The 26,192-nt window shown below is 37.2% G+C and overlaps 4 protein-coding genes and 1 long non-coding RNA gene across 7 annotated transcripts; 1 reads left to right on the plus strand and 4 right to left on the minus strand.

Moving 5' to 3' along the window:
- Nucleotides 1-96: 96 nt before the first annotated feature.
- Nucleotides 97-6,215, minus strand: LOC111808001 (chorismate synthase, chloroplastic-like). The gene is made up of 13 exons (XM_023693753.1): nt 5,919-6,215; nt 5,411-5,561; nt 4,759-4,835; nt 4,610-4,668; nt 3,889-3,972; nt 3,706-3,798; nt 2,818-2,898; nt 1,816-1,947; nt 1,627-1,729; nt 1,434-1,528; nt 1,256-1,321; nt 970-1,054; nt 97-297 (listed from the first exon to the last, which is right to left on the minus strand). Exons 1-13 carry the CDS (start codon nt 6,064-6,066, stop codon nt 152-154), a joined length of 1,320 nt encoding a protein of 439 aa, XP_023549521.1. The 5' UTR covers nt 6,067-6,215; the 3' UTR covers nt 97-151.
- A 3,404-nt stretch (nt 6,216-9,619) lies between these two features.
- Nucleotides 9,620-11,359, minus strand: LOC111808945. The gene is made up of 2 exons (XR_002817159.1): nt 10,544-11,359; nt 9,620-10,092 (listed from the first exon to the last, which is right to left on the minus strand). It is a non-coding gene; the product is annotated as an uncharacterized LOC111808945 (long non-coding RNA).
- A 4,535-nt stretch (nt 11,360-15,894) lies between these two features.
- LOC111808016 (chlorophyll a-b binding protein 6A, chloroplastic-like) lies at nt 15,895-18,044 on the minus strand. Of its 2 annotated transcripts, none has more exons than XM_023693773.1 (4): nt 17,795-18,044; nt 17,320-17,422; nt 16,952-17,240; nt 15,895-16,163 (listed from the first exon to the last, which is right to left on the minus strand). In XM_023693773.1, exons 1-4 carry the CDS (start codon nt 17,989-17,991, stop codon nt 16,012-16,014), a joined length of 741 nt encoding a protein of 246 aa, XP_023549541.1. In that variant the 5' UTR covers nt 17,992-18,044; the 3' UTR covers nt 15,895-16,011. The 2 variants fall into 2 exon arrangements, with proteins under 2 accessions (XP_023549541.1, XP_023549542.1); XM_023693774.1 differs by having other exon boundaries at nt 17,320-17,444; nt 17,795-18,010.
- A 433-nt stretch (nt 18,045-18,477) lies between these two features.
- On the plus strand, nt 18,478-24,094 carry LOC111809181 (rhomboid-like protein 19). 2 transcript variants are annotated; one of them, XR_002817177.1, is made up of 10 exons: nt 18,478-18,638; nt 18,823-18,947; nt 20,599-20,659; nt 20,782-20,948; nt 21,193-21,298; nt 21,396-21,598; nt 21,723-21,860; nt 22,526-22,700; nt 22,989-23,039; nt 23,989-24,094. XR_002817177.1 is itself a non-coding variant. In XM_023695564.1 (8 exons), the coding sequence occupies exons 1-8, from the start codon at nt 18,615-18,617 to the stop codon at nt 22,626-22,628; spliced, it is 927 nt and encodes a 308-aa protein (XP_023551332.1). In that variant the 5' UTR covers nt 18,478-18,614; the 3' UTR covers nt 22,629-22,753. The 2 variants fall into 2 exon arrangements, 1 of the variants encoding a protein (XP_023551332.1); XM_023695564.1 differs by lacking the exons at nt 22,989-23,039; nt 23,989-24,094 and having other exon boundaries at nt 22,526-22,753.
- On the minus strand, nt 23,101-24,514 carry LOC111809182 (tetraspanin-6-like). Its single transcript, XM_023695565.1, has 3 exons — nt 23,849-24,514; nt 23,474-23,775; nt 23,101-23,379 (listed from the first exon to the last, which is right to left on the minus strand). Exons 1-3 carry the CDS (start codon nt 24,326-24,328, stop codon nt 23,343-23,345), a joined length of 819 nt encoding a protein of 272 aa, XP_023551333.1. The 5' UTR covers nt 24,329-24,514; the 3' UTR covers nt 23,101-23,342.
- Between the last annotated feature and the right edge of the window lie 1,678 nt (nt 24,515-26,192).

Genomic DNA, 26,192 nt, shown 5'->3' on the forward strand with positions numbered 1-26,192 from the left:
GGTGAAGAAACAAGGCCACAATTCAAATTTCTTTATTCCCTCGTTACAAAATTTTGATTAGTCTCATAAATAATAAGTGTAAGCATAAAAAAAAACTCAGCAAATTGAACTTACTTTACCCCAAGATCGGTTATGTTACAATACCTTTTGTTTAAACAGGCGTGTTCGAAGCCTCGCGCTTTGGTTCGATCGGTGACTGCAAATCTGGGTTGATAGGGAACAGATTGCATTGTCCATGTTGTGCCATCAGCTGGTCCACAAGAACTAGAGCTACCATAGCTTCAACCATTGGTACAGCTAAACAAAGGCAATTGTAATATAAGCCTGAATTTTCCATTTCTATCAGTATATTCATCAGAATACTGTATTTTAAGAACAAAAGAGGTAAAATCTTGCATCTTCAACACTTATCTACAAGAGATTACTATATCATATACATCAGCAGTCAATATGCCAATATCTTAAGTTTATTTCTTTCGTTTCTTGTTACGAATGGCCACGAATGCAAAGGATGACGGATAGATTGTGAGATCCTACATCAATTGGAGAGAGGAGTGAATGCCAGCGAGGACGCTGGGCCTTGAAGGAGGTGGATTGTGAGATCCTACATCGATTGGAGAGGGGAACGAAACATTCTTTCCAAGGGTGTGGAAACATCTCCCTAGCCGACGCGTTTTAAAAACCTTGAGGGAAAACCCAAAGAGGACAATATCTGCTAGCGGTGGGTTTGGGCTGTTACAAATGGAATCCGAGCCAAACACCGGGCGATGTGCCTACAAGGATGCTGAGCCCCAAAGGGGGTGGATTGTGAGATCTCACCTCGGTTGGAGAGGAAAACGGAGCATTCTTTATAAGGGTGTGGAAACCTCTCCCGAGCAGACGCGTTTTAAAGACCTTGAGGGGAAGTCCAGAAAAAAAAACCTAAAGAGGATAATATCTGCTAGGGGTGAGTTTCGAGATTGGAAGTACCTCTTGGGACGACACAAGGGTCATGACGACCACGAGTAATCAGCTCGACCTCTTTCTTATCTCTGGTCACTGTACTCTGCTTTTTCTGCATAAAGAACATACAGGAAGATGTGAAAAAGGTAGACTGAAACAATGTGGATTCACTGTTGATTTTCACCAACAGGGGAAGAACAAGGCGTCCCATCCAAATATCGACGGGTCGGGTCAAGGAAACGAAAATTGGTACAAGTGCTATGGTGGTATTCTCAAATGTGCATGCAAGTTCATGAGAGAAAAGGCATGTTACCCCAATGGTAGCTGTTGGCTTGAAAGCTACCCTCATGGTTATGATTTCTCCATTAGATATACCTCCCTGAACGTCAATACAGTTCTTCAGTAATCACAACAAAACCACAAAAAGAAGAACAGGCACCATGTTCCATTGATCAAATCTTAATCACTTCATATGAGCGTGATGAGACTACCTGTATTCCACCCGAGCGGTTCGTAACTGTTCTAATTCTTCCATTTTCATCTAAATAGAACGGATCGTTATGTTCGCTGCCAGTTAAAAATGTACCTGCACGGGTTTTAGATTTAAAAATGTGAGTGTTGCAGCAACTGCAAAGCATGAATTCCTTCCATATCATGCTCCAAAGAACCAGACTAAATTTCGACCTCCGAATCCACTGCCGATCTCGAAGCCCTTCGATGCAGGTAATGATAGAACAGCTTTAGCAAGCTCAGCTTCAAGTTTGTCAAACACAGGTGAACCAAGCCCCTGATGAAATTTGTAATCCTCGTTACTTCAACAAATTTTTAACTTAATATACGTATGTGAGGCTTCGTTTAGAGAGAGAGATGTACAGGTGGACAGTTCTTCACAATGCATGTGACAACACCACCAATTGATTCCCCCTTCAAACGAACATCATCGATAGCAGCAATCATTTTCTCAGCAATCTCGGGGTCCGGGCACCTGACTATGTTGCTCTCAATCTGGTAATATTCATAGCAATGATCCTCAGATTAATAATAATGAAAGAACAAACATTAATGATATAAAGAGCATCAATATTATGATAAATTGAATCAACATCATAAATTTTCCCAATCGTTTAGAATAACCATCGATCGTTGAGAGTATCTCCACGTGTATATACGCAAATCATTATGTGTCGGTGAAGGAGTAATTATCCAACACGAAAGATAAAAGGATAGTAATTACAAAAAGAGAACGAAGGGAGCGTCGAAAGAGAGGCATTAAAGGGAAGCATACCCCACTTCAGTACATCTTGAGAGCGTCGAGAGTTCTCGGAGTGAATGAGAAAGACTTATGATACGTGTTACGCTCTCAAATGGTAACTTCAACTTAATTTAGTATTTGTGCATATCCATAAAAATTAAAATTCAAACACGCAATGTGAGATCCCACCTCGGTTGGAGAGAGGGAACGAAACATTCCTTATAAGGATGTGGAAACCTATCCCTAGTGGACGCGTTTTAAAACCTTGAGGGGAAGCCCGAAAGGGAAAGTCCAAAGAGAACAATATCTGCTAGCGGTGGGTTTGGGCTATATTACAAATGGTATCAGAGTCAATCACCAAGCGGCGTGCCAACGAGGCCGTTGGGCCCCCAAGGGGGGTGGATTGTGAGATCCCACATCGGTTGGAGAGGGTAACGAAACATTCCTTATAAGGGTGTGAAAATATCTCCCTAACAAACGCGTTTTAAAACCTTAAGAGGAAGCCCGAAAGGGAAAGCTCAAAGAGGACAATATCTGCTAGCGGTGGGCTTGGACTTGGGCACTGTATATCTTAACATACGTTATGAGTACAATCGCTTTAACTATCTTCATCTCTAGTTTACCTTCTCCATCGACAAAGTTTCGTGATCAACGACACCCTCGGGCAGCACAACCTTGTAGACTTGAGATACATATGCAAGTACCTAAGACATGACAAGAACAAATCAAGCAGTCAGGAGATAAGCCACGGCTAAGATTGAGAAATAGAAAGGCCAATCATAATATGTGATATATATAGTAACTGGATGTGAATATAATTAGTTCACACTGGCTATAAATATGGATACGAAAGAAGATTCATGTAACAGCCCAAGCCCAGGCCCACTGCTTGCTGATATTGTCCTCTTTGAGTTTTCCCTTCTGGGTTTCCCCTCAAGGTTTGCGTCGACTATGGAGAGGTTTTCACACTCTTATAAGGAATGCTTCGTTCTCCTCTCCAACCAATGTAGGATCTCATAATCCTCCCCCTTGGGGGCCCAACGTCCTCGCTGGCACACAACCCAGTAACTGGCTCTGATACCATTTGTAACAACTCAAGCCCACTGCTAGCAGATATTGTCCTTTTTGGCTTAATGTTTACATCTGCTAGGAAGAGGTTTTCACACCCTTATAAGGAATGCTTCGTTCTCCTCTCCAACCAATGTGGAATCTCATAATTCTCCCCCTTGGAGGCCCAACGTCCTCATTGGCACACAACCCGGTGACTAGCTCTGGTACCGTTAGTAACAGCCCAAGTCTACCGCTAGCAGATATTGTCTTCTTTGGGCTTTTTCTTATGGGCTTCCCCTCAAGGTTTTAAAACACGTCTGCTAGGGAGAGGTTTCTAAACTCTCATAAAGAATGTTTCGTTCTCCTCTCCGACCATTGTGAGATCTCACAATTCAGCACAAAACTCACGACAATAATGAAAAGGAACATAATTTCACAACTAAGTTCAAGTATGAACCCACCTCAGTTCCTGCTAGCTCCTTCAGAATTTTCTTTGCTACAGCTCCAGCAGCAACTCTCCCAATGGTTTCCCTGGCTGAAGATCTGCCACCACCCTAAAAGAAAAATATAGAGGACGTATATCGTATTACCAAAAGTCGTAGCAGTATCAGAATGATATTCAAGTACAAAACAAAAGAAATTACCTCAACAACACGAATTCCATATTTCATATCATAAGTGGCATCGGCATGAGATGGCCTATAGGCTACTGACATTTCACTATAATCCTGAAATCAAATGAAAAAATTATTAGACCTACCATGCCAACATAATCAGGATTAAAGCAAACATATGGCTAGTACATGGTCTCTTATGAACTAATTACAATTCGAGCTAGAAATCCATGCACCTTATCCATCATAAAACCATCGTGTTCACTACATTTTACATTTGCATTGCGAGATAAACAGTGTTTAGGGCTTCAAGAGAATCTTTAACCAAAAGAACATAAAAGAAAGACATGAAAATCACTGTGTAACACCCCAAGCCCGTTACATATCGCTATCAGCCTCACAGTTTTAAAACGCGTCTACTAGGGAGAGGCTTCCGCACCCTTACAAGGAATGCTTCGTTCCCCTCTCCAACCGACGTGATCTCACACATTGTTCTCACCATAAAAGATCAAATGGTCTAACCATAAAAGATCAAATGGTCTAACCATAAAAGATCAAATGGTCTAATGCACTAAATCATTCACAAAGTGGGTGAAAAGAATGCAGGATCACAGACTTAATATCAAGCCACAGGTCTTTAGTTCGGACATGATCATTAGGACTATTTGCTATTGTGTTCAATCAAACAAAATAACAAAGAGAAAAAAATGGCTTATTTAAAAATCCGCATAACATAAACTAAGCAACTCACGTGTCCTCTCTGATCGGTATTCGGTACAAATACATGAATTGGTGTTCCAGTAGTAACTCCTGCAATTGAAGTATCATAAATAAGTTATTCAAGGAAGTAGTGCTTGGAAGACTTATAGGTAAGCAAGCTAAACTGGTTTAGTATCATACCATTAACAACTCCTGAAAGTATCCGACATGTATCGGTCTCTTTTCTTGGTGTGGTGATTCTACTCTGACCTGGTCTCCTGAGTACTTAAATATATTCTATCAGTTAATGCTGAAATTAAAATTCTTCGTTACACGAATTCATCAAACAATAACTTCTCGATTAGTTTGGACAAATAAAACCAATTGAGCCTTTTCTACCAGGCATAATCAACAAAAAAGATGACAAAGACTCGTGTCAATATCGAAGGATATCTCGAGTGTAGGCTTTTTGTAGACATGTCGACCAAAAAGATCCATTAGGTTTTCCCTTATGAACATCTTTTGGTATTTTAATTACCATTCCTAAGAAATATCAGTCTCCCTATTATCAATGAAGCTACAAGTAACATTAGCGTCATAGAAACTCCAAGGACGTTGCCAATATTTCAACCTTTTATTTACACGGATGGAATGCAAGTGTGAGATCCCACATTGGTTGAAGAAGGGAACGAAGCATTCCTTATAAGGTTGCGAAAACCTCTCCCTAGTAGACGTGTTTTAAAACTATGAGGCTGACGATGATACATAACGGACCAAAACGGACAATATCTACTAGCGGTGGGCTTGAGTTGTTACAGTAAGAGAGGAAGAACATGAGGTTCCATGGAAGTACCTTCTGTCAAGCTCCACTTGCAAATCAGCTTCTGAAATCGGGCGGCGTGGAGGACATCCATCAATCACACAACCAACTCCACCTCCATGAGATTCTCCATAGGTTGTAACACGAAAGTAATTTCCAAATGTACTACCAGCAGCTTTTATCTCTGTGATTAGCACAACAAAATGTAAGAACTCCAGAAGATTACAGAAATTTGAAAACTACATTTCCCAAACACCTCATTCAATTCTTATCAACCACTAATTACACATTATATGCACCACATTCAACGTAGCTAACTTCAATCTAGCTCCCAAATGAGCTTAATTCAAGCTTTAACATAAGTATAACCAGATAAACAGAGCGTTCAGAGTATCTCCACAGGGCCAAGCTACAAATCAAGTAAGCCAAATTGATCTTTAACAATCTCCTAATCAATTAGCAAACGGAATCCCCAACGGAACAAAACTCAATCGAGAAACCTAAAAAAGTACAATACAGAAGAAGATAAAGCAAAACATACGCAGATTCTTCGCATTTCGGGGCCCAACAGAGATTTTGGCGGCGGAAAACGAAAGCTTAGAGATATCAGTTGAGAGAGAGCTGAATCTAGAGAAGCCTTCGGTTCGGGAAGAACCCAGAAATGGATTAGACGAAAGAGAGGAAGCCATGGGAGAAGCAGATAAATGGTTCACAAAACGGCGGAAATGAGATTTGTAAAGCACCAATTTCGTGGGAAAATCGTTGAAGTAATAGAAAATTAGTACCCACCCACCCGCCTTACCTACCCCCTCGATCTCTCACTGGCTCTGTTTGTGGCGGGCGCTTGAAGAGGGTCAGATTCCCATTTGGCTGGAGCCCTTCGTGGCATTCGACGAATTTAACCGCTGAAACGACATGTCGGTTTCATTATGATTCCAAAACTTGGGCTTTGAACATTAAGCCTTTCAAGGCCCAATGGATTAAATGGGCCCAGAGATTCACGAAGCCTTTCAAGGCCCAATGGATTAAATGGGCCCAGAGATTCACGAAGCCTTTCAAGGCCCAATGGATTAAATGGGCCCAGAGATTCACGAAGCCTTTCAAGGCCCAATGGATTAAATGGGCCCAGAGATTCACGAAGCCTTTCAAGGCCCAATGGATTAAATGGGCCCAGAGATTCACGAAGCCTTTCAAGGCCCAATGGATTAAATGGGCCCAGAGATTCACGAAGCCTTTCAAGGCCCAATGGATTAAATGGGCCCAGAGATTCACGAAGCCTTTCAAGGCCCAATGGATTAAATGGGCCCAGAGATTCACGAAGCCTTTCAAGGCCCAATGGATTAAATGGGCCCAGTCAATAGTACCCGAATAAATGAATGTTCGAGATGTCCCAATTATATACTTGACTTTTGGGTCCAAGCTAACAGCAAGGCCTAATAACATCTCGTAATTCCAAATAGACCATTTGATTGCTCGAGTACAAACGATCAAAGGGTGGTAAAAAATCGAGTACCAGAGAGAATACAAGGGTCAGAAGGGTCGATAGAAATAAGAAAAGTTAATGTTAGAATGTCGAGTTTGATTGAGCGGGTTGTGATTTTACCTTTTTGACCCTTGTCTTTGTTTGTTAAGTAATGAATATAGACACAAAAGTTGAGGAGTTTTTAGATAAGAAGAAAAGATTGATGTGAAAAAAGAAGATTGACATGAGTCAAATAATGTCGCATGCAGCTTTTACTTAATTTCAAGTCTTTTATTTTTTGGGGTAAAGATTTGAAAGCTTGGAGCTATGCCTAGTTTTGGACTTATTACCATGTGAATGATTATAATTATAATTATGCTCCATAAAACCGCTACGAGCTTATGTTCGGGTGTATATCTTAGGTTATATCTGAGATTTCAAGGACTTAAGAAGTCGAGCTTATGTTCGGGTGGATATCTTAGGTTATATCTGAGATTTCAAGGACCTAAGAAGTCGAGTTTATATTTCGGTGGATATCTTAGGTTATCTTTAAGATTTCAGGGACTCAAGAAGTCAAGCTTACGTTTTGGTGTATATGTTTGTTCATCTCTAATTCCAGTGGTTTAAAAAAGTCGAGCCTTATTTAGGGTTATCGATGGTTTCAGGGATTAATAAGTCGAGCTTAATTTTTTGTGTGTGTATTTTTGCTTATCTTTGATTTCGAGCGTCTGAGAAGTCGAACTTATGTTTTAGTGTATATTTTTTGCTCATCTCTAATTCCAGTGGTTTAAAAAGTCGAGATTTATTTAGGGTTATCGATGGTTTCAGGGATTTAATAAGTCGAGCTTAATTTTTTGTGTATTTTTTTGCTCATCTCTAATTCTAGTGGAGTCGAGTTTACGTTTTCGTGTATATTTTTGCTTATCTTGGATTTTGAGGGTTTGAGAAGTCGAGTTTATGTTGTTGTATACGACTCGGGTTATCTTTGGTTTCAGGGTTTTAAGACATTATATAATATTTTTTTAAAAATTTCACGAGTTTTGAAATATCGTTTGATTTTGTGTATTGAAGGAATTTAATTTTCGAAAAAGGCTCGGTTGACTTTTAAAAAGGTACGAGATAGAAATTCGAATATTGANCGAAGCCTTTCAAGGCCCAATGGATTAAATGGGCCCAGTCAATAGTACCCGAATAAATGAATGTTCGAGATGTCCCAATTATATACTTGACTTTTGGGTCCAAGCTAACAGCAAGGCCTAATAACATCTCGTAATTCCAAATAGACCATTTGATTGCTCGAGTACAAACGATCAAAGGGTGGTAAAAAATCGAGTACCAGAGAGAATACAAGGGTCAGAAGGGTCGATAGAAATAAGAAAAGTTAATGTTAGAATGTCGAGTTTGATTGAGCGGGTTGTGATTTTACCTTTTTGACCCTTGTCTTTGTTTGTTAAGTAATGAATATAGACACAAAAGTTGAGGAGTTTTTAGATAAGAAGAAAAGATTGATGTGAAAAAAGAAGATTGACATGAGTCAAATAATGTCGCATGCAGCTTTTACTTAATTTCAAGTCTTTTATTTTTTGGGGTAAAGATTTGAAAGCTTGGAGCTATGCCTAGTTTTGGACTTATTACCATGTGAATGATTATAATTATAATTATGCTCCATAAAACCGCTACGAGCTTATGTTCGGGTGTATATCTTAGGTTATATCTGAGATTTCAAGGACTTAAGAAGTCGAGCTTATGTTCGGGTGGATATCTTAGGTTATATCTGAGATTTCAAGGACCTAAGAAGTCGAGTTTATATTTCGGTGGATATCTTAGGTTATCTTTAAGATTTCAGGGACTCAAGAAGTCAAGCTTACGTTTTGGTGTATATGTTTGTTCATCTCTAATTCCAGTGGTTTAAAAAAGTCGAGCCTTATTTAGGGTTATCGATGGTTTCAGGGATTAATAAGTCGAGCTTAATTTTTTGTGTGTGTATTTTTGCTTATCTTTGATTTCGAGCGTCTGAGAAGTCGAACTTATGTTTTAGTGTATATTTTTTGCTCATCTCTAATTCCAGTGGTTTAAAAAGTCGAGATTTATTTAGGGTTATCGATGGTTTCAGGGATTTAATAAGTCGAGCTTAATTTTTTGTGTATTTTTTTGCTCATCTCTAATTCTAGTGGAGTCGAGTTTACGTTTTCGTGTATATTTTTGCTTATCTTGGATTTTGAGGGTTTGAGAAGTCGAGTTTATGTTGTTGTATACGACTCGGGTTATCTTTGGTTTCAGGGTTTTAAGACATTATATAATATTTTTTTAAAAATTTCACGAGTTTTGAAATATCGTTTGATTTTGTGTATTGAAGGAATTTAATTTTCGAAAAAGGCTCGGTTGACTTTTAAAAAGGTACGAGATAGAAATTCGAATATTGATTTAAAAAAAAGTTACTAATGCTTTAACTAATTAAGTCAAATCACAAACGGTTAAATTTTACATAAACATGCATACATATATACCTACAAAAAAGATTAAAAAAAAAAAAAAAGAAGGTAACTTTAGATTGGAATTTGATTCTTCATCTCTTTAATTTACCTTTTGTCTAGTGAACTAAAGTACCCTTCTTTTGACTTCCCTCCGCCTTTGACCAACAGTAATTATTCTCGAGTTGATAGTTTTTTACCGTTAAATATACGAGTGAAAAACGGTAAAAATACTTCAAATTTATATCGAGCGTTTAATTATATTTCTAAATCTACATTCAACCGTTACTAAAACACAATCTCGTTAAATAATTTTTTTCCCTTATGGGTCCTATCATTTTCATAGATTCGTTCGATAACAACCCTAATTAAGACAATCAGGGTAAAATAAACGAAATTTTACCTCCGAACTTTTTATACTCATAACGAGTAATGTTTTTAAAGACATTGCCCATATTGCCCCCTTATTCCTTCTTCGCTCGGTTTTGCCTGTACGGGCACGGGAATTACACGATCGAGAGACAGAAGGGTTGACAGAGAAAATAAGATAAATTTAGAGAGAGAGAGATTATTATTACATTATAGATATATTGGCTATAACCAGGGCTAAGATCCTATGCAAATAACTCTACCTAAGATAGAATCCCCAGCTCTTTCCTCTGTGGCCAGATCCACGTACTCCCTCCTTCTGGAACTCGCACCACCACACGATCAGATTCAACCAATCAGATCTTCGGTTGCATTCCTTTTCCACTCCTTCGCTATTCTACATTTGTACACATCTAATCCAGATTCCCATGCGTATTCCCAATGAGATAGATAAATAACCACAAACATAGCATAAAATCAATATATTTGATATGAAACTATATAATAAGCTATCAATTCAAGGATATGGTAATGAAAAATGTACATTTTTTGTGAATTATTTAAAGAAACTATAATGGAAAATAATATATTGGTGTATATAATATGGTTTTTCGCATAATATAGAAAAAATATTGGTTGGATCCATGTGACAGCCATGCAATAAACGAAGACTTATATATATATATTTATATTTTATATATAATAAATGAAGGAAATCCAATTTCCAAATAAAGCCCTAAATTTAAGGGAAACGGTCCAAACCCTAAAATAAAAGACGTACTAAGCCTGTGAGTCTGTGATATTCCCTTCTGCAAAAAAACATCACATCAAAGCCAAAATAAAACCCTAAATTTCTTTACCAACCTCTTCAATGTCAGTGTTCTTTGGGCTGCAATCTTTGAAATTAGGGTTTTTTTTTGCTTTATTCATCAGCCTTTGGAAGCTAGGGTTAGCTACCTGCAATAGTGAAAAATGATGAGAAATTCTCGAGAAGACGTTAGCTCAACTGATTAAAACACATATACCTTGCAACCCTGAATTCAGATACGCCCGACGGGTTAGTGTTCGAAAACGTTAACTTAACATAACTCAGCTAATTATAAACACGTATACCTAGTAATCCTGAACCCAGATACACCTGATGGACTAATGCTCGGAAACGTTAGTTCAATATAACTCAGCTAGCTAAAACACGAATACCCAGTAATCCTAAACCCAGATACACCCGACAGACTAATGCTCGGAAACGTTAGTTCAATATAACTCAGCTAGCTAAAACACGTATACCCAGTAATCCTAAACCCGAGCTAGTGTTGGGAAACGTTAGCTTAACATAGCTTAACTAATTAAAACACGTATACCCAGTAATCCTAAACCCAGACACGCCCAACGGGCTAGTATTAAAAGACGTTAGCTCAACATAAATCAACTAGCTAAAACACGTATACCCAGTAACCCTAAACCCAGATACGCCCGACGGGGTATAAGAAAACAAAGCGAGTGATATTGTTGTAAGAGGACGCGACTCTCGACCATATAATATGTATGTATATGGATATGCTTGGCTCCTCATACGCCATCCGCGGAGGTCATCGGCTACGACGTTGAGCTCTACTAATGGCATACAGGGAGCCAGGCATATTTGATATATGAAAGCATATACCAGAGAGAGAGAGAGAGAGAGGAATGGTTGAGAGAGTGAAGAGAAGAGNGGGGGGGGGGGGGGTGGTGAAGGGGTACCCCACAAAGATAAAGGGAGAAAAAGCACTTTTGGGGCTAAAAATGGTGAATTGAGAAGAAGGCTAAGTAGTTTATTAAGCTTTGGTTAAGAGGGTAAGCACTGAATTGCCCCAAGCTAGGGCTTATGGTGTTTGAAATCTCCTTTTTTCTGGCTCATAAAGCNAAAAAAAAAAAAAAAAAAAAAAAAAAAAAAAAAAAAAAAAAAAAAAAAAAAAAAAAAAAAAAAAGTAAACAAGAATCTAACCCCGTCTCGTCTTTCTACGTCTCAGACATCCCCCGAGCGATTATTGGAGAAGACTAAACCAATAATGTCACTGACGGGTTGGCTCGTTGTCAAGCATGTTGTCACCATAAGCAAGTGCATAGCATCTGGTGAAATGACCTAATCTCGAGTGAAATAAATGTCGTTGATGGGTTTGATTCGTTTTATGCCCTCAATGAGATTGGGCTTTTATGTCGTTTTAAAAACGGTATTTCGATCATTATTGGGTTTCCATTCGTACAACATACGTTATTATATCTCGTTAAAAACCTATATTATCATTGACCCAAGTTGAATTTTTCACTCGTACGTTCGTTCGTCGTTGACTAAGAGAAGAACGGTCTCAATTGGAGGCGGATTTATAAAAGATAATGCATTGATAATGGGTTTGCTTTGAACAAGCTTTTACAAGTTAATTGAAAGGTGTTTGTACACATAAAAAGATAGTTGCTTTAGTGTTAATTAAGATAGCTAATCCAACCCCACTTCTCCTAATTCACTTATGCTTTGTCCCTTTATTTGGGTTTGCAAATGGCCACTTCATGCCTTTTGAGTTCTTTTAGGCCAAAAGGGCCATTTGACTAAAGAAAAGAAAAGGGGAAATAAAGGTCCTACACCATAATTTACATCAATATTCCTCTGGTCGGATTACGAGATTTGAACCTCTACTCTCTTGATCGAAGATACATATTTTATGTTCATTGAGCTATGTTCATATTGACAAGAAATTTAAGTCTTGGTCACAGTACGAGATTCTAACCACTACTCTCTCGATTGAAGATACATATTTGATGTTGGTTGAGCTATGTTCATATTGGTAGAAACTTTAAGTATTTGGTTAGAATATGAGATTCAAACCGCTACCCTCTTAATCGAGGGTACATGTTTTATGTTGATTGAGTTATATTCATTAGAGTACGAAATTCGCACCGCTACCCTTTTGATTGAGGGTACATATTTTATGTTGGTTGAGCTATGTTCATATTGACAAAAACTTTAAGTATTGGTTAGAGGACGAGATTCGAATCACCACCCTTTTGATCGAGGGTACATATGTTATGTCTGTTGAGCTATGTTCGTATTGGTGAAAGATTTAAATATTTATCTTCGTTACCAATACGGGCAAGTAATCATTCCCAAAAAAACGTTCGAGAATAAAATATATATTTTGTTAAAAAATATATACATACCATATAAAGCTTAGAGGGTTACAATCCAATTGTGTAAAGAACAAACTTGATGTTTTTTTCCTATTTTTGCATAACTTTCCAAATCATTCTAAAAAGCAAACCCTTAACCCCTAAGCAACCAAATTAGTCTAATGAGATAGAGTTAATTAGGTTAATTAATATATGAATAAACTATAACCATTTAATAAAATAACAAAATATGTGATTAATTAGTTTATTTTCTTTTTTTATTATTATTTATTATTGAAAACCCAATTAGGGAAGAAAAAACCAAAAAAAAAATTCGACCTAAATCGCTAATATAGCATATAAATTTATCATCGATCAATTTTAACATTCAATATAACGATGAGTGAGATCCCACGTTGGTGGGAGATCAGAACTAATCATTCTTTTATAAGGGCGTGGAAATCTCTCCGTAACATGCTCTGACAACCATACATAAGAAGTCAAAACAGACAATATCTCCTTAACATACTCGAACAACCATACATAACAAGTCAAAACAGACCATATCTCCTTAACATACTCTGACAACCATATCTCCTTAACATACTTGACAACTATACCTAACAAGTCAAAACAGACAATATCTCCTTAACATACTCGAACAACCATACATAACAAGTCAAAACAGACCATATCTCCTTAACATACTCTGACAACCATATCTCCTTGACATGACAACTATACCTAACAAGTCAAAACAGACAATATCTCTTTAACATGCATGCTCCGACAACCCTACATAATAAGTCAAAACAGACAATATCTTCTTAACATGCTCTAACAACCATACATAACAAGTCAAAATAGACAATATCTCCTTACATACTCGGACAACCATACATCACAAGTCAAAACATACAATATATACTCTGACAACCATATATAACAAGTCAAAACAAACAGACAACCATACATAACAAGTCAAAACACAATATCTCCTTCAACCATACATGGCAAGTCAAAACAGACAATATCTCCTTAACATGCTCTGACAACCATACATAACAAGTCAAAACACAATATCTCCTTCAACCATACATGGCAAGTCAAAACAGACAATATCTCCTTAACATGCTCTGACAACCATACATAACAAGTCAAAACACAATATCTCCTTCAACCATACATGGCAAGTCAAAACAGACAATATCTCCTTAACATGCTCTGACAACCATACATAACAAGTCAAAACACAATATCTCCTTCAACCATACATGGCAAGTCAAAACAGACAATATCTCCTTAACATGCTCTGACAACCATACATAACAAGTCAAAACACAATATCTCCTTCAACCATACATGGCAAGTCAAAACAGACAATATCTCCTTAACATGCTCTGACAACCATACATAACAACAAGTCAAAACAGACAATATCTAAGTTGACGAGTTGTTACAACAACAACGGAATTTTAAAAAAATGTTACAAAATTAGTAATATTATATTAAAAAAAAATATATATATATATTATAACATTAAAGAAAAACCAAAAAAGAAAGAGAGAGGAATATTCAAATGTTGCAGTTAGAGAACACCCATTTGCCCACTTGGAAATATGGGAATTCTACACAGAACATACCCACTGTACTATATTATATTTTTAGAATTTAAAAAATAATTAAATAANCCTATATAAAGCAAAGTGTAGCTGCAAAGACCATATAACCGAACCTAGAGTAGTGCAAAAGATTTGGAAAATTGGAAATGGTCAAAAGAGAAAGATAAAGAAAATAATTGAATTTAAAAATAAATAAATAAATAAATAAATAAATAAAAAAGAACACAAGTGTGTGTGGGGAATCCTGGTGTCAGATATTTAATCATATTGGCCTTCATCTAAAGCCCCCCTTTACTTGGTTTTGTGCCAAACTGATCAATTTCTTTGTCCCCCTTCTGTTTGTTGTTTGTACCCAAAATGTCTCTCAAGGTTAGATTCTACTCTATTACATACTCTTCCCAAATCTCCACTCCTTTTCATGCCATCCCAACTCCAACCCCATCTCCGTCCCGTCCCAGTATAACATCTCGACAACGACTCTTAAATTCTCATGTTCGTCTTCGTATAACATCTCGACAACGACTCCCAAATTCTTATGTTCGTCTAGTCCTCGAGCCTCAAAGTACAGTACTGGTTGATTTATCTATTGTCTTGAATCAAACCTTTGACTTTTTGGTCAAAAAGGTACGACATGGTTAATTAGTGTAGAGCTTATACCACTAGAATTAAACCCTATACGTACTTACGTAACGTGAGGCGAGGCGAGGTGAATTAAATAGTTTTAATAATATTAATAATAATTAAAAAGAAAGAAAAAGGGAATTGAGAGATTTGAAAAACCCTAGAGGAGAGGAGAGGGGGAAGGGAAAGGGAAAGGAACAGAAAAGGAGGAGCAGAGCAAACTGTACCTTATTATTCTCTTTTTCTTTCACATTTTATAAAAGAACGTGAAATTACAGCTTTCCCCTTATGCAACCCTAGACATCATTATTACCCTCTCTTCCTTCCCCTCCTTATTTTAATTCATTTTCTATTATTAATTCAATAAATATTACTTCTAATTAATAATAATAATAAAATTCGTTTTAATTTTATTTATTGTACAATTGCATATTAATTATTCTATGTCGAAATTTTTTAAAAAATTACACGTGGATAATGTATTTATTTATTTATTTATTTATTTATTTTCGTGATCTGTTTGAGGAATTGTCCCGTCAAGCTCTGTTTCAGTCAAATTTTTGTTTGAAAAAAGTGATGGTTGGATGTCACTCTTTATGGAACATTTTCTTTTCTTTTATTATTATTATTTTTTATATTTATTTATAAATTCCTTTATGTGGGGTCACTTAATATGGGCCTAATATTCACATTTTCATGGTCCAATGGGCTCATTCGTATGGGCTTCTTGTCCGTTATTGGGCATTTTGGCCCAATGGATTGTAAGGATCTTTTGGGCTCAGTGCTGCTACTGACTTTGGGTAATCGGATTGGGCCAAGTCCACTAGTGACTTACAGGCTTGAAGGTCAATATCAAGTTAAGGAACACATTCAGAGAGAAGAAGCCCTCGAGTTCAGATTCAGTAGGCGGAAATTTAATTACAATTAGTATGATTTTTAGTGCAAAATTCAAGACGAAATTGATCTGGGGATGATAATGTCGCCAATGTTGTTGTGCCATGGGTCAGCCAAGTGAGTAGCCAAGTTCTCCAATGGCCCTGTTCCTGGGTATGCCGTTTGTTGCACACAGATTCCAACGAAAGCTAACAGCGCCAACCGACCTACAAGCCAGAAGCAATTTGATCAAGTGTTCAGTAATCAATTTTCATGTTTAAATTGTCACTGAATTCAAGAACAGGAAGAAAATGAGATTATTTGGGTTCCTAAACACAATACTTCCAGCTCTGACGCCACTCAAATCACTATGAAGCTCAAGAGCTTGAATCGGTGGGTTATCTAGATTCAGTTATATAGATATTTGAGGAGGTTGATGTAACTGCCCAAGCCACTGCATATTGTTTTCTTTCTATTTTCTCTTTTGGACTCCCCTCAAAGTTTTTAAAACGATCTAATAGAGAGAGGTTTCCACGCTCTTATAAAGAATGTTTCGTTCTCCTCTCCCATCAATGTGGGATCTCACAATCCACCCCTTTCGGAGCCTAGCGTCATCGCTGACACTTGTTCCCTCCTCCAATCGATGTGAAACACCTCCCAAAATCTACCCCCTTCGAGGTCCAATGCCCTTGCTAGCACACCGTCTCGTGCCCACCCCTTAGGGGCTCAACGTCCTCACTAACACGTCCCCTGGTGTCTAGCTCTGATACCATTTGTAACAACCCAAGTCCAAGCCGACACTGGCACATTTCCTTCCGGATTTTTAAAATGCGTCCGTTTGGGAGAAGTTTTCACACCCTTATAAACAATGTTTCGGTCTCTTTTCCAACTAAATGGAAGTGGTTTGGATGATTGGAAAAGTGGTTTGAACAGTTCTAGAAAGCACTCAAAACTGAACCTTCTCTAATTGGCATTGAATCTAAGCAGAGTTGTGCAAAGAAATGAGGGCCCTTACCGTTTTTGATCTCTTTGACTTTGTATTCCTTCAGCTTTACAGGGTCTTTTGAGTAGCCCAATGGGTCGAAAGCACCTCCAGGGTACTTCTTCTTCTCGGTGTCTTTCTCCATGCTGCGCTGGTGCTCTACAAAGGCAATGGCAAGGAACTCAATGACCAGAATGGTGGGCAAAGTTCCCCATGGAACTGGTTGCCCCAAGTAGGTAGCTTGGCCTCCTGGAACTGCTGCCCATTCCTGAGCTTTCACCCAGTTGCCCAATCCCAAAGCCTCAGGTACCAAAATCCCTGGCTGAAAAAACAAAGAGCGCAAGAATTAAAGAAAAGCCCCCATCATCTCAGAATCAAGCAACTGAATTTGGAATACTTACAACAGCAAGCATGGCCCATCTGCAGTGAATTAGCTCAGACTCCTTGAATCTCTCGAGGTTCTCTGGCACTTCTCCCAGGCGAAGAGGATCGAAGCCAAAATCACTGTTAAACATAGCCAAAATCACTGTAAATATAACACAAGACCACCACTGAGCATTATATTTTAATTCACACTAACAGAGGCTACTCTACTCAACTCAACTTAAAATTACAAAATTAAGGCTCAGATAATGATTTTGTTTTCAGTTCTTGAAATTGATGTTTATTTTCTCTCAATTTCCATGGATTTTCACTTTCTTAAAGAAGGGTCCTAATTCTTATAGCTTTTAAAAAACAAAAAACCAAATGGTTAGAAAAGGGTACATAGAAGGACAAATCAAAGCACCCAAAAAGACAATCAGGATTCTCATAGACATTTCATCAAACACCTAGAGAGCAACAATCCAAATTTCAAAGCATTTCAAATATCAATACCCGGGGGCTGAGCCGTCAAGGTACGGGGGGCGGGGCTGGCCGGGCATCCACTCGGCGGACATGGAAAACCGGGATGACGCATTGACGGCGACGCCAGAAATCGGGACACCGGTGGCGAATTTAGACTTAGAGGAGGAAAGAACTGAAGGGAAAGCGGTGGTGGCGATGCCGCAGCTCATCAAGGTGTTGGAAGCCATTGAAGAACACGGGCAAGAGAGACGACGAGAGTGGAATGGAGGAAGAAGAAGGGGGAGAAGGGGACTAAAAGCACAGGCAGTAGAGAAGATTGGGGAATCTAAAGCTCGGTGTTCATTGGCTAAGAGTGGGTTGGTTTTGTGATCTCATTGAGCCAGCTGGAATTTGTCAATTTATTTTATTTACTGACGTGGAATATCCAGCTGGATTGGGATCTTGGAATCGTGTGGTGGAGATTATTCCACGTAGAAATGTCAGTGAAAAATGCATAGATTATATAAAAAAGTGGGAATGCGTTTTCTTAACCCTATTTTTGCAAATATAAAGAGATGAAGGGGTAATTTGCAAATTTACATTTTCTTAGGGGTCAAGCAAAAGCGTTGGGCTTCACGAGGGGTGTTTTCGGCAATGAAATTATAGTCAAAGGTAAAATCAGAAGTAATCATGATGTGGGTCATCTACATGGTGTGTAGCGTTGTACACTACACCTCACCACACCCAATAACCCACATCTCTACGTTTCGGCTCACTCTCTCTTTAACCCAAAAGTCTCAGGCGAAGCAAAACAATCCATTTTGATCCCGCAACTCCGATCACCGTCATCCACTGTCCGCCGTCTCCGCCCATGAGTACTCCAGCAGTTCCGGGGGTAAGCTCTGATACAATTGTTTGCTTTTAATCTCTTCTTAAATGGTGGTCTCTTAGTCGCATTCAGATCTCGTAGTTCGTCTTTTTTTATCTTCTAATGTGCATGCCAGATCTTGACATTGTCTCGAAATTCAGCGACGTTTCTATTGATTTTTTTTTTCTTGTTTTGTTTTGTATTTGGACAGAGCTCTGGTTTGTTTACTGGATTCACCAAGCTATGCAAGGGCTTGGCCGTCGTGCTAATTGGCGGGCATATCTTGGTTCAGGTTTTTCCTGCGGCTGTTAACTATCTTGCTCTTATTCCATCCAGGTATCTTTTTTGGAGAATTTAGTTTTTGGATTAGTGGTAATGAAAACTGTGCGAAGATGATGACTTCATAGCCGAATCTATGCGATGCGTACGTTCTTGTAGTAATGCCAGTAGGTTTCCGATTAGAAATGACTTCGTTTATCGAGTTGAAATTTAGTTTGGAAAGAATCTAGAATCTTGTGATCACTTCGATTGTGAGTGAATTATTGTGATCTAGAGGCTTGTCTTGTGGGATTGATGGAAGTTGGTCAATAGTTTAGTTGCATTGCTTGGAAATGTTGTCATAATTGCAACGATTCTGTCGATTCCACAATTGGCCATACAATCCATGTACTGTTCTGTTCTTCTTCAGAATAGAACGCTTATGTTTATAGGAAGTAGCAACAGACCATCTGAGAGGCTACGCAATCTACTGGTTTAGGGTGCCAATGGTTGTGTTGCAGGGGCCTGAGTGTATTATTTTGATNTTTTTTTTTTTTGTAGTGAAGAATCCAAAGATGTTATTACCTCCATGTAGCCAGATGTTTTCACTGCTAACCAATCTGAATTATGAACTCTGCTGAATAATTAGGGGAAGCATCCCCACCTGAGTGTGAAATGTGAATCCCTTACCATTCTGAATTGGCTTAATTTCCTGATAGGGAAAAAGAAATTAAGTGAAAATGTAGAGAAAGATATCCTCTGTTAGAGAAGGAAATTAGAGAAAAAAATCAAGCCATCTAGAGGAAAAATGTATAAAAATGAGCCCAAAATCTGAATGTTCACACTCTTGGACCAGCAAGAGGTATAATATAAATATTTTTTCTCTGAAATTTATCCATCTTAATATTTTTGTTAGAAAATAAAAGTCTTCCTTTCCTACCCAACTACTCAACGAAGAGCTGAAACTGCATGCATTTAATATGACCTTGATCTTTGACATCTTCTGAAATCATTCTAATTATTAGAGAATTCACATCTCTTAGGGAAACCTAACAAATATTTAATTTAAAAGTAACTCAAACAACCCTGAATTTGCTACAAAAATCAAAATGGAGAAAAGTATCACGTACCAAAGAGTCGAAGGCCCATTAATTTAGGCAAAATATGATGACTGGTGTGATAATATAGGCAATGAAATCTCGATCAACTGAAAGTCTTGAATTCTTGTCACTAGTGGACATACATTTAAACACTTAATAGATTAGTTGTGACACTTGCCTATCCTATTACAAACTTACGATGCAGAGATCATGATGCATTCCACGTAGGAAGCTTCCCTTGCGACTGAATTTGGGAGTGAAAAATTTATAGTTCTTTCTCATTGCCTGTTCATCTAAATATCAAAATTGTCGTTATCTTTCAGTATTCTATCAACATTTTTCATTGCTCCCTTCTTACATTTAGAGTTATCAAGATAGCTCTATTGAATCTCTGACTCTTGACTATATCAATAAAATTATTTATCTTAATGTAGAAATATGTACCCATTTTAATTAATTAGTTTGTTTTATTTGTATGAGGTGAAAATATTTCCTCTGTAGTATAGGAATTGATTAAGTTCAGAGATGGCCTTAATATCTGACCAACTATTGAGTTGTTCAATTCAAACGGAAAGCGTGTAAGCTATAAATGGTTGGGTTATTCATTCCTTTGAACTTCTATTTTGTAGGACAATACCTTTTGCCTGGAATCTCTTAACTGCTGGTTATGTTGAACAGTCAGTATATGGGGTATGCACTCACATTTTCACACACTATATTTTGTTTCATTTACAATAACAATTAGAATTTATCTCACTATTTTAAGTGAGTCTCCACTAGAAGTTCGACTCATTGAGAGACATATATTGCAGGTTGTTGTCAGCACAGTTGGTCTTCTTTTTGTTGGGAAGCTGCTTGAACCCATATGGGGCTCTAGAGAATTTTTGAAGTTCATCTTTATAGTCAATTTTCTAACTTCTTTATGTGTTTTTATCACAGCGATTGCCCTGTACTATATTACGCAGGAGGAAATTTATCTGTAAGTGCTACTGAGTCCTCGTGCATCAGTGGCACCATTTAGGCGTACATGTGTTCATGTCTTTAGCTGATAGATCATTCTGCGGGTTTCATCACTTAAGGCTGTTTTAATCCAATTTGATTTTTGTTTAAATCAATTTTGTCTGATTCCTTCCCTTTATCAAGTCCTTTTTAAGCCATGTTTCGTGTCTGCTTTGCCTCTCAGGCTTTCCAGACATCTTATTTACATCTTTTTGTGGTCTCAGTTATTTCCCTGTATCTGGTTTCTATGGGATTCTAGCTGGGTTCTTGGTTGGGATCAAACAAATCATACCTGATCAAGAGTTACCTGTACTGAAACTAAGAGCTAAGGTATGAAATATGTAGTTAGGTATATCCATATTTCAAATAATTTTTATCAGAGTTTTATTTGAACCTCATCTGATCTTTTGCTTCCAATTTCATGCAGTGGTTACCGTCTCTTGCTGTATTTGTATCCATTGCTGTAAGCTTTTGGACAACTGGGGCAGCAACATATCTTCCAACAATAATATTTGGGACATACATCAGCTGGATTTATCTGAGATACTGGCAGAGGAAACCTGAAGCAAAACTGAAAGGCGATCCAAGTGATGATTTTGCATTCTCTACATTCTTCCCTGAACTTTTACGGTATACTGTTTTATTTTGAAGCCTTTTCTATTTTTAAGCTTCTCTTTCCCATGTTTCAGGAATATTCTGTGTTCTCTCTCTCCATAGTCCATACTGTACTCTGAGTCTTGATGGTTTTGTGCAGGCCAGTCATCGATCCAGTTGCATCAGTATTTCATCGTCTTCTTTGTGGAAGATCTGAATCCCCTAACAATGCTGAGGACTATACTGCTGGAGGCACCCCGCTGCCCGGTTCAGATCCCATTGAGGCATCTCGAAGGAGGTAATATTTGTTAATGCTTTTCTCCTGGCTCATAAACTTGATCATACTACATGTGTTTTCCACTTTTAGCGTGTTCTATAGTTTGCAGCAGGAACTGATTTTTAGTAACTATTTTTGTTTTAAATGGTTTGAGGTAGACAGGACAGGACAGAACAAAAAATTACAACAAGATGAAAGAGTTTTAAATTTAAATTTTAAACATATCCTTTTAAATTTTCTTTTGGGGGCAAATTAGGGCTTCTAAATTTGTTTTATCATCTAGAAATTAGGGGCTAAATTTAAAGTTAAAATTTTGTATGAACAATTTTCAGTTTCAAGTATTGATTTCCCCTCACCTAACGATTATGCATCTACCTGCGTGGTGACGTTTCTCTCATTATTTGCATCCTTTGCTCGTCTATTGGCTTTGTCTGCACAAGTTGTTGCCCTATTAATCACCCACATTGAAGAACATTGTTGTCAGAACTTTTTCAGAAAGAAAAACCATACAAAGGGGGGTGACAGGGTGTCAACTCATAAGGAAATCTAGAGGAGAGAATAGTAAAGAATGTTATAAACATAAAGGAAATGTGTGTAACAAAAAAAAATAATAATAATAAATAAATAAAGGACTTAGAGGAGAGGAGAGAATACTCTATAAAATTTAAACACTCTACTCGTTGCAGAGAACGGGGAGCTAGAGCTTTGGAAGAAAGACTGGCTGCTGAGAGACTGGCTGCAGCCAGAAGTGCTCAAGAGTCAGGAAGGGATGCAACGGATAGCGTCTGATTGATTATATGTGGTCATCTGCTAGGGCCTATGTTTGTTGATTAACTTGGGGACTGTGCAGTACATCAAGAGGTCCTCTTTTCTTTTTTCTAAGATACAATTTTGTTTTGCACATTTCCTTATGTNGTTGCTTCGTTTGTGCTTTGCAGCATTGGGGATTTTATCTGTATACAGCCGGATATATATATATATATATATATATACGAGTAGAATTTCATCAAGTTTTTTCCACTGCTCTGCTTGGAATGTTGGAGATGGTTAAAATCACTTTCGAACATATTTTTAACTATTTGAAAGCATTTTTTTCTCCTTTTTACTTTGTGAATTTTAATTTGAATCCTTTATTGGGAATCTAACCAGATTAGCTGCAAACCAGACTTGGTCCAGATGAAGTAACTTTCAAGATTCAAGGTAATCTATCATTTATGTGTGTGTTTGACGCGTTTTCTTCTATCATAATGATCTAATTAGATTGGCAAACTTTACACATGTCGCTATTGAATGTTGAGTAATTTTCAAAGGCAAAAAAGAAAGCAATAGTGCGACATTGTGATAAAAAGTAGAGAGGCTTCATCATGCACTTTAAAGTAGCCTATGATTACAGCATAAAAAGAAAGCCCTGAAAATACCCATTCCCTTTCACTGGAATCGAAAAACACTAGGAATTTTCTAGCTCTAGGAAACCAACACTGATAGAAGATGGGATTTCAACAGTTAGTATAGCTCCTTCCTGTCCTCCAACCATCTCCGCCTGCAAGAACAGAAGTTGTAAGACAAGCTTCACTCATCAAGTATAATGCTAAATAAACACGAACGTTCAAAGATACCGGTAGATTACTACTTACATCTTGTGATCCCATGTGGGTTGAATTTTGATCATACGATTCTCGCCATGTGCGTAATCAGTTTGAACTCGTTTGGTGTTTCGAAACGCACAACAACCGATAGAGTAAACGGCAATGAGAAAAATGAGCATGACAATATTGAGAACTGAGAGCTTATGCCAGTCCCTTCTTGCAGTCTCAAGCACACCTGCTTTGCATGAAATGCAGTCATAGCACAGCACGTTGGGTGCCCCATTCCACCGGTAGCAATCGGGATCTTGAACGTTCTCGGTGCATGAAGCCGGTGGCTTGCAGCACCCCGCCTGCAACCAAAATTTTGACTTGTTTAAGTTTGATCATAGAACCAGCAAGTGTATTGAAAATTTAGGAGAGTACCTGAATGGGAGTTATCTGTCTCTGTAAATAATTAAGAGGAGTCCAAGAAGAAACCTGGTTGCAAGTATTAGACCCCAAAATGCAGCTCTTAATAGTGCCCCAATACTGAGGATTATTAACTCTATTCCTTAACCATACAGAGTAATCCCCAAACCGATGCTCGCCTCCATCGCCGCCGCCGCCGCCTTTGCTGGCGACGACGAGGCCGAAGAGGGTGAAGCCCAAAAGCGTAGCAATGAGCAGCAACATGGCGAACAAATAGAGCCATAGTGCCCAAGTAACGTTGAAACAGGCCCCCACGAACCCCGCCAGTGAAATCAAAAGCACCAAAAACCCGAGCACCAGCAGCGGCGTCTGCAGAAACGCCTCGCAGGTGGTGCTGTTCCTAGCCATCCACAGGGCTCCCCCTATGATCGGGATTGACCCTAACAGCGTTAAGAAGTTCAGTAGCCCGATCACTGAGTTGCTCAATTTGTTCATTTCTAATGATTCTTGGGTTTGGTTGTTGTGGGAGTTTCGTTTCTTAAATGGAGGGAAAATTTATTGCTTTTTTCCTTGGTCCTCCTCAGCTTTTAAGTTGGCCTATAAATTGTCTCTAAATACTTTTAAAAATGTACCAGCTTTTAAGACAGCATGCCTGGTGGTACTTAAATGATACTGGTTTAAATTCTCCCAGTTCCAACTTCGTTAACGTTCGATCCCGACCTCTTGTTTAACAGTGCATACGAGTCATGTTCATATTCAATCATGAGCTCTTGTTTGACTATGCATACGAGCAATGTTCAGATTCAATCCCGACTTCTTCTTTGACTGTGCATACGAGTTATGTTCAGATTTAATCCTGACCTCTTGTTTGACCATGCATATGAGTTATGTTCAGATTTCATCCTGACCTCTTGTTTGATGGTGCATACGAGCTAGGTTCAGATTCATTCCTAACTTCTTGTTTGATTGTGCATACGAGCTATGTTCAAATTCAATCCTGACCTCTTGTTTAACCGTACATACGAGCTATGTTCATCAAATCAAACTGTCAGTCTCTAATGTTTTAATAGATAATGACCATAAAATTTTTATTTTATATTTAATAAATTGATAAATTTTAATTTATCAAGTCTACGTGTAATTTCAACTTTTCTTTTTCTTTTTCTTGGTTCGAGGATTGGGTTTTTGATTTTGTAGAAAGGTTGGAATGGAATGCGAGATGTTTGTCTGTACCTTGGGCTGCTTGTTTTTCTTTGCTGCCAACTTTTTATTTATTTATTTAATTATTATTAAAATAAATTTTTAAAAATAAGAATAAAAGGGTTGGTTAGAAAAGTGTATTTGAATTTTTCTTTTTATTTTAGGACAATTTTCAAGCTTCAATTTTTTTTTTTTTTTTTTAATTTTTAAAAAACTAAGCTCATTCAGTTAAAGGGTCGAAGAATGAAAGACAAGGAAAACTAAGTTCAATGAGTCAATATAAGTCATTTAAAGTGGGTAGTGTGAGAATGTTTGCTTAGTCCACCACATCTAAATGGTATGAAAGTTATCTATTTATAATCAAATAAATTACAAATATATGGAAAGAGTAATGAATTGAAAGATATATATGGTAAGAAGACAAATATCTAAATATTTATCTTATAATAAAATATCAAATATGATGTGATACTTTGTGTACTCTAGTACGCTGTTGTTAATACTGACTCATTTATCAATATTAATATTGGACCAACTAACAATCTTTTTTTAATTCATTAATTATGTTATTGTTAAGCTTAAAATATATTATTTAAAAGAAAACACAATTATAATGGTTTATTTGTTATTTTAACGAATATAAAATAAAATAACCACAATATTTAATATGTTAATTTTTTAAAAAATTATAACGATAATCGTTTTGTATTTTATATTTATTTTTAAAAATAATACTTTTTTATAAATAAACAAAAAACACTTTCAAAAAGATCGAAAAAAACAACCTTTTTTAAAATCTTTATATTTTTTTTTAACTATTTTTAATTTAAATCCGTTTTAAATAAATGTGAATACTTAATATAATTTTAAAAAACATAAAATAATAAAATAAAAATATAAAATTTTTAAAAAATAAAATATTCGTTTATTTTTTCATATAAAAAATAATAATAATAAGGCTCTCAATAAAAATATGATTTTTGTTTTTTTTATTCGTATTTATTTGTTTGTTAAGCTTTTATTCCGAATTAAGTGAAAAAAATTAAAAATAAAATGGTAATCCAAGAATTCGTGCGTAGGAAGTAGTTGTAACTTATTAAATTAGGTCCACCAACTATATTACCCAATTAGAAGAGTTTCCAAAATTTATAAATTTGGT

Source organism: Cucurbita pepo, chromosome LG13 (genome assembly GCF_002806865.2).
Source record: "Cucurbita pepo subsp. pepo cultivar mu-cu-16 chromosome LG13, ASM280686v2, whole genome shotgun sequence".
NCBI classification, from domain to species: domain Eukaryota; kingdom Viridiplantae; phylum Streptophyta; class Magnoliopsida; order Cucurbitales; family Cucurbitaceae; genus Cucurbita; species Cucurbita pepo.